Raw genomic sequence first — 11,609 nt, 5'->3', positions numbered from 1 at the left:
GAAACTGGCCAAATCGAGATGACAGCGACCACAAGGGCTACTTGTGCTGCAAATTCCCACATTTTAGTTACCTTAATCTTAGAATGCTTGGAAATAAGACTCAAAGGGGGAATATTCCTCCCTTTTTTTTCATGCTCGATGGCTAATTTGTGGCTGGTGGTCATAAAGAGATTCGCATTAAAATTCGCAGGAAGCGGCGAAACATTTTATGATGTTTGCATTTCCTTTATGGCCTTTTATGGCAACTTGAAACAAAACGATTAAGCTCAGTATCGGGCCATTAAGCAAAGTGCCATTGTAAAGGGGCCGCCGAATCCCAGTTCCCAAAACCCAATCCCTAATCCGTGTCCCACACGCATTTCCAGTTCCGTTTCGCAACTGCCAGCGCCACATCTTTCGACCCTTCGTGGAGAAAGAGGAGCAGGAGCAGGAGCAGGAGGAAGGACTTGGGCAGGAGGACTCCGCCCAGGGGAGCAATAGCAATCCGCTGCCTGGTCAAACTTTTCTAGTGTCAGCTCCGGTCCAGCTCCGGCCGCAGGCCACAAACAAACACATGCCTAATGAAGCGCATCCCACCCAGAAAACGTCAACCCGCCATTTTTCGGCACAGTGGAGTGGGTCAGGACACTCCTGGGAATGTCCATGTACTTCGGGCTCATTTTTTCTTGCCCCATCTTATCTTATAACATTGCCAAAAGTTTAAAGATTGATTAAGCAATTAAACTACAGTTAATTGGAATTAGTTAGTTGATCCATGTGAATCCATGTGCACTTTCCACTGCATTCCCATCGAATTTAAACAGCTCAACTAAGTTTCGCGCATTTCACGCCTTTTTTAGTTACACATGCATTAGTGCCGCCCCTTTTATGACTATATCTGTTGCAGCAATTTGCGGACCACTGTCGACCACTTTCGACCGCCCTCCCCCCTCCCCCCTTGCCATTCCCTTTTGACCTTTTTTAGAAGGTGGCCACCATCCACGTCCTGCTCCTGTCATCATGGCTGCCATTGTTGTTGCTGCACCCGGAGGCGGCTGTTGTTGTTACCAAGTTGGCAATACCCACTAATTTATGCGTATTCAAGTTTAAATTGGAAATGCGTGCTACGTGTGGTACATTCACTGGGGGTCAACTAACGGGAAATGCACCCGGAAAAAGATGCACACACAATTTACAATTTTTTACAAAATATGTAGTATTATTTAATGTTTAATATTATTTAATGCAATCTTAAATATATCTTTAAACCATAATATCCTTAAGTTTATCACAACTTTTAGCACTTCTTGCAGTTTGTTAACAAAGTTAGCGTGTTTATATATATAACATGGCTTATATAAATTTTTTAATAAATATTAGTATTCATATTTGTGGTTTGTTTTTAAATTAGTCAATTTTTTTTTTGATGTGCTGTTGCCTTTGGCCAGTAGTCGCTTCAAAACGTTGACGTTGACCAAATTGGGCATTTTGTTCAATGGTTTGTGAATGGGTTGAGTAGCAGGTGGGTGGGTGATCTGCATGGTGGGTGGTGGTTAGGTGGTTGGGTGACTGGGATGGTGGAGCTACATAGTGGGTGAAGCGGCTGATGATGTGGTGTATTCTGCAATCACGCACTCACACACGCTGGCAGACAAGGCAGGGCCAAAATGCATTCCATGTTTATTGTATTGCATTTTGCTGTTCTCAATGTCGCCTGGCGCACACTAAAAACATTCGTATTTAATTTTTTTCAAACTAATAAAATATTTTTTATTGTGAATTAAGTATAATGTAAAAGCCACTTTGATTAGGTGATATTTTATATAAATGTGTAAATTTTTGTTATTCACTGTAATTTGTAAAATTTTCATTTAGTCACTTAATTTTTTTTCCGTGTATCGTTAGCATGCACGCACTCACTTTTCCCGCCCTTTGACCCCGCCCACAATTTCCCACCATTTAAATGCAAATGCACTGGACATGTCTCTGGATATCTCGCAGTGTTTCTGCTCTTTGTTCTGTCATATGTCTGCCCTTTGTTTTCTCCGTTAGCTTTTATTTTTATTTTCGTGGCAACATGCCACTTCAGAACTTCACTTAGCGAAACATTTACTCAGCTCCTAATTGCACAAAATGATTAATAAATAGTAACAAAAAAAAAAAAAATAATAATAATAATAGTAAAAATTAAACATTTACTTTTGGATGAATAACTAGTTCACTTTATATAATATTGCGATTTATAAAAATGTACTAGAAATATTTAGATATTTAGTTTTTTTATAATTTTGTAAGCTGTTTTAATTTTTTAGTAAGTCAAGCCCACTATATTATATTTCCCTTAGTTTCTGCCAAATGTTGTGGCCATTTTCACAGTGCTTGGCTATTGGGGCTATTTTCTCTGTTTTCCTTTTGGTGCTGCTTTATGCTCCCCCTCTATCCACCCCCCCCCCCCCCTACCACTACCCCTTTTGACCGTAATTACATAGCCTAATTGTTGCTGCTGCCATTCTTGCTTTTGCTTTTGCTGTTGCTGTTGGCAGTGTCCGTTACTAACAATAAGTGCTGCCTTTCGGCCTGCATCGAAATGAGCCGAGTTAAGCACTTGAACTGCAATTTGCCAATGTTGCATGCGGCTTAACCCTGCCACGTCTACACAGCATTTTAATTGATGCCACATTTTCACTTGCCAAACTATATATCAAAGTTATCAATTTGAGCCGCCACTAAACGAACAGGTGAGCATTTTAGCTGGAATAGATAGCCAACAAATTAGGAGCATTTAGGAAACTATGATTTGGCTAACGCTGTCATAAGTAGCAATAAGCAAGAATATGAAATATGAAATAATGGCAACGTGGCGTATAAGTAATCAATACCAAATAATTGCGCATACGCCATGTTGCTTTGACAAAAGAAATCATAATAGAATTGAATTAATTTTGAAATAGATTTAAACTTATTGAGAATAATATGTAAGTAGAGATCATTTTTCTTCTGCCTACATTTATGTTTTGCTTGGCCCCAAAAATTGTACTCCCTTTGCCATCCACAATAAATACCAGAAACTGTCAAACTGCTGTCGTTGCTGTAAAATGTTAAACATGAAATCCAAAACAAGCCCACAACAACAAGGATATATGATATAGGATAAAGGATATAGGACAACAACCACGCCGGTATGACATATGAGTGCCGCTGTCAAACGTCGTCGGAACAGGAAGATTTATGTGCCTCTAGCGCGCCGGGTAAACCAGCCGAGCAGCCACGTGTCCCGTGCCCAATCATAAAAAATAAAACAAAACAAATATAAAAAAAGGGTGGAAAAATAGAAAAACGGTAGAAGCGAAGCCGAAGGATAATTGGAACGGTCTCGTTTTGCCGATTCGCCAGGAAAACTGGCTAATGAAAATGCCGAAGTGGCTAAAGTGTTAAGATTTGTGCGAGAACTTCTGCTTCGCTGGCTTTATTTTGCCCCCATCCTGTGTGTTATTGTTTCAGCCAACAGGCGACACATGGTGCCGTGTGATTGATGCGATTTATCCTTTGACAGGCTCGCACCCAAGACCCAGTCCACCATCGCCATCGCCATCGCCATTCCCTGCGCACCGAAAAAGACGCTTCATCAATGCGACAATGTCCTGACAATCCTGCGACAGTCGCAAGTGCAAGACAAACAAGCTGCACTTCTCGCACAAATGCCTCTACTTCCCACCCGCCTTTCCAGCCCCGCCCACTTTTCCAGCCCACTCTTTTCACCGCACGCATGAGAAACATATGCAAATGCAGGCCATCGTGGTGATCGAGTCGTTGAAAAATGCTGCAAAACTCAAGGTTTAAATGATTTAAATATTTGGTAAAATTAAACAAATATTTACCATTTGTAGTACATAATTGAATCAAATTTAAACACTGCTCTTCATAGTTACCATCCAACGATTTTTTATCCATTGGCCCACTGTTCACGCACCGAAGAAGCGTCGCAATCTGGCCGGGATGTGGGCAAACATGTGCCTTGTCAATATGCCAAGAACCGAATGCAGCTGGTAAAATAAAAAGGATTCACATTCCAACTCCCATTCTGGGACAACCTCAGCGATCCACAACTGCCTGGGGCAAAACTGGGCCCATTTCCCCAAGGGAAACAACGAGGGAATCCTCCCTCATCCGCACTGCCAGCAATAATTATCGACAAGCATCTTGCTCCGCACCGAAACTCATATTTCAGCCATCTGCAATCTCAACATTTTCGCAGGCAATTTCAAAAATTGAATGTTCAAGCGGGCCTGTTCAGTGGGCATAAATTTGCGGCTCCTCCGGCAATCAAAACAGGCTCTAAACCAGGACCTGCTGTTGGCTTTGATTAATAGCCAGGCCCATAAATCCGATGGCAGCGGGAGGGGGTAGGCTACGGTTAGAGGCAGGTGAAAGCACAGGTAAGTAACTTGCATAAGTTAGCCGCACGGCCAACGGTCAACGGGTCGGCTACTTGTTATGGCCGCACGCTAATGAGAGGAAAGTGTGCTGTGCGGTGCGGCGGAAAAGCGCAAAAAATGGGAAAATTCGGTGGGGGAGGCTGTCCGGTTTCCGTTTCCCAGGGAAACAGGATGTCTGTCATGTCAGTGGCGCTGCGGCGCCTGTCATTTTTCAGACTTTGCCCGCCAACCGAAAACAAAAAAAGAAAAAACAAATGACACTAATAAGTTGAGCGTGGCCAAGCAGCGGGAGTTGGCCAAAATACGGCGGGAAAAAAGGTACTTGCTGTACACTGAAAACTATTTTACCCATTCTAATAAATTGTCAATACAATATTCATAGATTTAAGAAGCTATATTTTATATAAAGCGATTTAAATTGCTGAACAAATGAGCCGTGTTATCTTTTGCCCAACAATTTAACTTTTTCAATTTAAACCTATTTGCTACTACCATCCATTGTACGTTTCAAAAGAGTAGTATATGCCTATTTTTCAAGTGAAGCCAGTTGGGTCGCAAAATATTTTCCAATTACCAAAGAAATATCCCCATTCATGCGCTCGATAAAAGGCAATTAAAAATGACTTATGCCATTGTTTTGGCTTCTGCCGGTCGAACGCTCAAAGTTTTATGGGGTCACCAAACGGCCACGCCCCCTTATGCCACCGCTCCCTCCCCCCTATCACCAAAACATGTGTGTGTGTGTGTGCAATGGGCAAAGTTTTGTTTTGGAAAACTTCTTGTTCAAAATGAAATTTACTCGAATGCAAAACGAATGCGAAATTTGCCGGGAATGCAAAACAAATTGCAGTACAAATTTCTGATTAGCTGCGATTGCAGGACATTAAAGGAAGTTGGTTGGCATATTGCCTCGCTTATTACAATATCTTTCTTATCCAATCGAAATCGATTACAATTATATCGAATTCATATCGAATTGATCACCCGTGGTGCATTTATTCTGTATCATTCGCGCCAGAAGTTAAATAGTCAACTCGCTCAGAGAGGAATTTCATTAAATATATAAATTTTTTTTAAAATAAGAATGAAATGGTTGCCTTTGGTGGCGGGGGGCAGGTGCCATAGTTGGGCCATAAATACGGCACACACCCATAAAAAGCCAACGCCATCGGCATGCAAAATGCATGGCAAATGCATGGTGGCTTCGAAAAGGGGGCGTGTTCCGCCATAAACATTTGCATTTGATGGCCTTCAAAAGGGGCGGGAAGTGGCAAGGAGTTGACATAAAATAAGATAATATTCGCAATCAAACGGAGCCGAGGGCTCGCCATAAATTTGTAGCCACGGAGCAGAGCAAGGATAATGCATCCCCCAGAGGACATCGCAGGTCCTCCACTTAAATGCATTTCACTATGCAAAATTCTGGGTTTTATTAGAGTTGAAAATTGATTGGATATTGTTAAAAAAGCTTTACAATCTTATTACACATATTTTCTCCTCCCATTTGATTACTTTAAGCATTGAGAGGAAATGAGTTTAAAGGCTAGAAGCTCCTCCGCAGAATTGATACTTTTGTAAGCCATTTACTATTATTTTTTTTTTAGATTTATGGTCGCTATTATTTTGACTGCAGTCGTTTGTCAAACGACAGCTGTGCGAAATTGCAGCGAAGCACAAAACATAAAACCTTTTAATGATTTGTATGCCATAGCTAAATTCAGAAAGGAAATTCCTAGATATTTATTCCAGCATTAATATCCTGCGATACTTCGTATAAAACCCGGTTTTAAACAAGACAGTATTTCGTAAACCCTTTTCAAAAATAAGTTAGCCAATGCTTGAGCTAGCAAAAAGACCACAATGCGATATTTATTCCAAAGACTTTGTGAACAAGAAGGTCTTGGATGGGACAACAGATTTCCTACCAGAAATCGCCCTTAATTCTGCCGCCACAGTTCATATCCAAGTCGTTGTAGGCGCAGAAGGCTTCTCCATTATCGATGCACGGTTCGCAGGGTCCCTGATCATCTCCGAATCCAGATCCCATGCCCTGCGGCTGGCCAAAGAAGTTGGGTGCCATTGGTGGACATCTCATCGGCTGGAAGTCGCCCATGCCCTGCGGCATCGGTTGAGTCCTTGGACCGCTGGATGCTGGTGCCGCCGCACTGGACGACCACTGGCCACCGACGTGGCCGGCGTTCATGGCATCACCCATCTGGGGAAAGATGGGCGCATTGACTGGCTGGCCGTTCCAGAAGGAAAACTCGCTCGACATCGCTGTGTTGTTGTGTCTTGAATAAATTCGTCGATGAATTTTGTCTCGAAATTTGGTAATTCGAAATTTTTAAACTTTTTTAAAATGCTGCCGAAAGTTGATTTTTGATGTGCTCGGTTTGGTGACCTGTACCTTACTGAAAATTTACCAGCATTGACTTTGAAGGATCTGAAATATATTCTCATGGATAGCTTGATGTCTATACAATTTATGTAAATTTCAAAGGAAAAACGCCTACTAAGGAACATTCATTTTTTTTCAAATTTTTCTAGGATTTAATTGAGTTTTTCTTCTGTTTGGGTTACTTTTTCCCGCTTCTTTTGCTGTGAAAAATGAATTGCCTACTTTTGGGCGGCGATTTTAATTGACAGTTAAGGTCGCGCTTTCTGTCGATTCCTGGCATTTGGACAGGACATGGCAGCCTTCGCACTCCGGATTAGATGGCTCGGAATCCTCGCCTTTTTTCCGCCTCCATCAATCGCTGGCGCCCACTGAGAATGTTAATTAGCAGCTGACCGAGCATTTGGTTATGCCACCCCCAATGGCCCACGCCACCCACTTCGATGGCAGTCAATTAGCCGACATCAATGGACACGCCCCTCTGGACAGGAGCACGCCCACTTTACGCCCAGGATCATTCGCCGCCCGCTGTTGCGTGCATTTAATGCGCATTAATTGCGCATAATTAAATTTTCTACAATTTTATTATGCACTTTACACGGCAAATGCTCAACATTAAAACCAGATTAAAGTGGCAGAAATAATGGCATACTGATAGTTTTAATCCTATTTTCTGATTGTCTTTTCCATTCGGCGGCGTCTTCGTAATGCTGCGAAATCTGTTCTTTAATGAATAATTAGTAGCACATAAAAAGTTCCACGAACGCCATTTGCCTTTTCTCTCATTTCGCGGCCATAATTTTCTCTCGTTCTTTTTGCATCTGTCATTTAAGTGAAATCGTGTCAGTTGCGCTGTCATTGTTGTCAATATTATTATTATTATTATTATCATCATCATCGCTTCGCTCTTCCTCTTCGTGTTTGCCAGTTAAATTTCCGAATGAATATTTAATTTCATTTTAATGCGCTTTAAATGCCATAAAACTTAACCACACACATAGATATTTGTATAATATCTGCGGAGTCATAATTTTAAAGTAAAACAACAATTGGAAACTTTATGATTATCGCTAAGTATATATACACAAGAAATTCCCTATTAAAGCTGAATTAAAGCAGAACGCACACCTTTAATCCTTTTAATGAACATGCACATTTTCTTCCATTTAATCTGCTTTGCCCCAACTAATCCTATTTAATTAGCTCCGCAAATAAATATGAGCACTAACCAAAACAAATTCATAGAAAGTATCTTCATTGGACTTTAATAAAGGCTGACAGATAAGGTTATACTCGTATGGTGATAAAATCTTAAGTGAATTTATTTGCATAAAATGAAGAATAAATTACATTTTTAATGGCAATTTTGGGTTCTTAAATCAAATAAATCCTTGATCAAAAATTAGTTTATATTTATCTAAGTCGTTTGAATATAACAGTTGATAAATTTTCACTGAATATCATTTAAATACTTTTCCAGCCAAATAGATGACAAAATTTCTCGCATGCGAGAAGTTCAAACTTTATCGCACTCTGGGAAATTCTCTCTATCGCATATTTCCGCTGACGACGAGGAAAAGTCCCAGGCGCAGGATATTTCCTTTTGGCTTTCCTAATGCGGTGCCTAGAATAGCTATTGGTTGAGGGGGGGTGAGGGGGCGGTGGGTGACTTAAGTGGGCGGCAAACGGGGGGCAAATGCTGATACTGCTGCTGCGTTGAAGCTGTTCCAGCATTTTACGCATATTTTTGGCGCCGGTAAACTGTTCCGCTGTCTCCTTGTGCACCCAGAAAAAATAATATAATATTAAATATCTCGCCAGTTACTTTTTTTTCATATACTTCAATTAAAATTCCTAACATATTTTGAAGCGAACTTTGAGAAATATAAATTTCCATAAGTTCGCTTTAAAACAAAGATTTACTTTGGCACAGCTAAAAATCGTTTAATGTGCAACACATATAAATTGGGAAATTTAATTTAAGTTTAATCACTCTGAGTTCCTACTTTTTTCTTGCTGTGTATTTCGTCGTGACAAAGCTGTCTCTTTTGGGGCTCTGGAATGGCTTCCTTGGCGAACGAACGAGTTGAGCTTGTGTTCGCTTGGCTAATTAAACATTTGACAATTATTAATACATTTCAAATGGTTGCAGCGAGAACGAAAAAAGAACTGAGCAAATATTTAACAGCTGCTCAGAGCTCACACTCACACACCCACACACACACATGTGTGCACCCATACATATCAGCACTCACCACGCCCCCTTTGTGCCAAGTGGGTCGACGCCTTCCGAGTGTTTGCCACTGCGTCATTAAAAGCGGGAAATGGTGGCAGGATCACTGGAAAAAGCACAAGTTTCCATTACCAATGGGTATTTGAATTTAAAAAAAATACTCCAAAATACCATATTAATAGGTTAAAAACCTTTTTTCAAACTTTTTTTTTTTATTTGAAAATACTGACGACTGCATATTAAACAGCCCCGCAATTTCTAGCAGTGTAAGGCCCAAGAGAGGTAAGTTTAGAGAATGGATGACGGCTTTTCACTTCTGTTTTTATTTTCATCACATTCCTATTTGTTGTTGCCGCCGTTTTAATTGCTGTTGTTGGTTCTGTTTCTTATTATTATTATGCTAGCCTTGCCTTTCAGCCCCCACCCAACCCCGAACCCCCTTTATCACCGCCTCATGTTGTCTTTCGTTCCCATTTGACTGGTAAAAATCCCTGGCCAACGAGGCGTATGAGTAACAATTCTTATGTTCACAAAATATTAAATATCCTACATTAAATCATATGGCAAAAACTGTAGCTAATTAATTAGCTTTCCACTTTGATATTACATTTATATTTTATTTTAATCAATTTTGTTTTTTAATTTATAGCCAATTCAATTAGCCTGTTTTTGCCAACTTGAAAGTTTGATTTTCTGGTGGCAACATTACGAAGCTAATGCACCTGGGCCACTTGGAGCTCCGTAATTTCCTGGCTCATACCCACTCCGCATTATTGTTTTATCTGCTCGTTTCCATGTCTGTTTCCATTTCCGAGAGTCACTTTTATGGTCGCGCTCTTTTGCTTGACTTGACTTGGCCCCGCTCCAAGACCGGGCCAACAGCAAGGTCACCCAAACCGAACCAGCCACCACCCACAGCGACCAACAGCCACATGCAACCACATGGCCACCACGCATGGGCTTAGGCACACTTGGAGTCTAATCAAGCCCAAAACCTAAACAACAAAGGCCCTGGACTGGACACTGGTCCCTGGAAGGAGGGAGGACGGCGACGGAAGGTGGGAGTCCGGAGTGGGTGGTGGGTGGTGGCCAAAGGACAGGTCGGTCCTCTTTGTCAAATGTGTGTCACGACCTTACGCACAAACGGGCGATGACAACTGCCGTGGCGATGAAACGCCGCCCAAAACGAGACTTAAACGTTGAATTAAGCCAGCCAACAAAAATGAAATAGAAAACCAGAGGAAATGATATATTTTTATAAAGGTTCAAAGGAAAAAGCAATAAGCTAGCGGCTAAGAAAATAATTTTATACAACATTTCTGCACTAACTGAAATAGCTAGCCTTTGCTTTAAGCTAAATCAAATAAATTGAAATGCATTTTTGTTTAAGCCCAACAATTTCCTGCATATTTTGCTTGAGCCACATAAAAATGGAAAATAATTTGATAAAATTGATGTGCCATTAAAATTGAATTATTAGCTTTAACTTTCGATAATATACGAGCATTTATGTGCGATAAATTGAATTGGTTAATTAATCACAGCAAAATGGCAAAGGCATTTTCAATTGAATGCAATACAATCGAGTTGCGAACGAAGCTTGAATAAATTCCACTTTGACTGATTTGTGATTGAGGCTGAAAATTAAGAGCACACACACGCACACATACAGACGAACGGGCGCAAGGACACCTAATAAAAGAAATCAAGTATTCAAATATGCTGCCATTTTCCCCACTTGGCTTTTCCGCCACCCAGTTTTTCCGCCAAGCCAGGCAAGTGTTCAACCGCAACTAAGATGGCACTCAGTTCTTAGACGTCTCGGCCGCATCCTCGCCAACTTTGCTCCTGTCCCCGCACAAGTGTGCCATAGATCCTGGCAGAATGTTAATCCAATCCCAATGCGGTTGCTTTGTAGTATCTTCGGAGAGTTGGACGTTTCGGTGTCGGGATGTGTTGATTTAAGCTAAACAAAATCCAAAGCCATGCACGGCTTAACCCTCGAATGCCCACGTTTTCAAATATATGCTCGTGTGCTAAATTATTTTAATACAATGCAAATATTGTTTTTAGCAATCACAGGACCTAAAAAAAGGAAGTTTTGATATAAACCAATTGGAAGAACAGCTAAAGAAACCGATAAAAACCTTCCTGTTTTACAGATTTAAATAACAGCTTTTTTGTCATAACAATGGAAATAATTGTGCGAATACGGAATGCCATACCTCGCTGAACTCGTCGTAAAATTGTCTTATAAATGGCATTCACAGTTAAAAATGTAAATTTTTGTCCGATTTTCGCAAAAAATGATGATGTTACCCCTTACAAAAAATCGAAAAATTTGAAAAAAATTACTTTTTTCAAATTAACAAAATAGTGATATGAATCTTTTATTTGGATCATTAGCTGTATAAATCAGTAATTTTTTTGAACGTGTGACCATTTTTGGCCAAGTTATAGCAAATTATATTCTTCGAAAAAATCAAAATTTGGGCAAAACTAATCCCCAATTTTTCAACAAAAAATAATGCTTTTTTAGTTCATAGCAATGAAGTTATTAATCCAA

The 11,609-nt window shown here is 40.5% G+C and overlaps 1 protein-coding gene across 1 annotated transcript; it reads right to left on the bottom strand.

Annotated features, from left to right (window-relative positions):
* Positions 1-6,253: 6,253 nt before the first annotated feature.
* Positions 6,254-6,870, bottom strand: LOC6725656. The gene has a single exon (XM_002106627.2). It carries the CDS (start codon positions 6,688-6,690, stop codon positions 6,337-6,339), a length of 354 nt encoding a protein of 117 aa, XP_002106663.1. The 5' UTR covers positions 6,691-6,870; the 3' UTR covers positions 6,254-6,336.
* Between the last annotated feature and the right edge of the window lie 4,739 nt (positions 6,871-11,609).

Source organism: Drosophila simulans, chromosome X, assembly GCF_016746395.2.
Source record: "Drosophila simulans strain w501 chromosome X, Prin_Dsim_3.1, whole genome shotgun sequence".
Classification (NCBI taxonomy): Eukaryota; Metazoa; Arthropoda; class Insecta; order Diptera; family Drosophilidae; genus Drosophila; species Drosophila simulans.
This window is presented reverse-complemented; position numbering and strand designations above follow the sequence as displayed.

Coding starts and splice junctions, on each gene's coding strand:
- LOC6725656 (XM_002106627.2), bottom strand. CDS start 6,690: ATGTCGAGCGAGTTTTCCTTCTGGAACGGCCAGCCAGTCAATGCGCCC.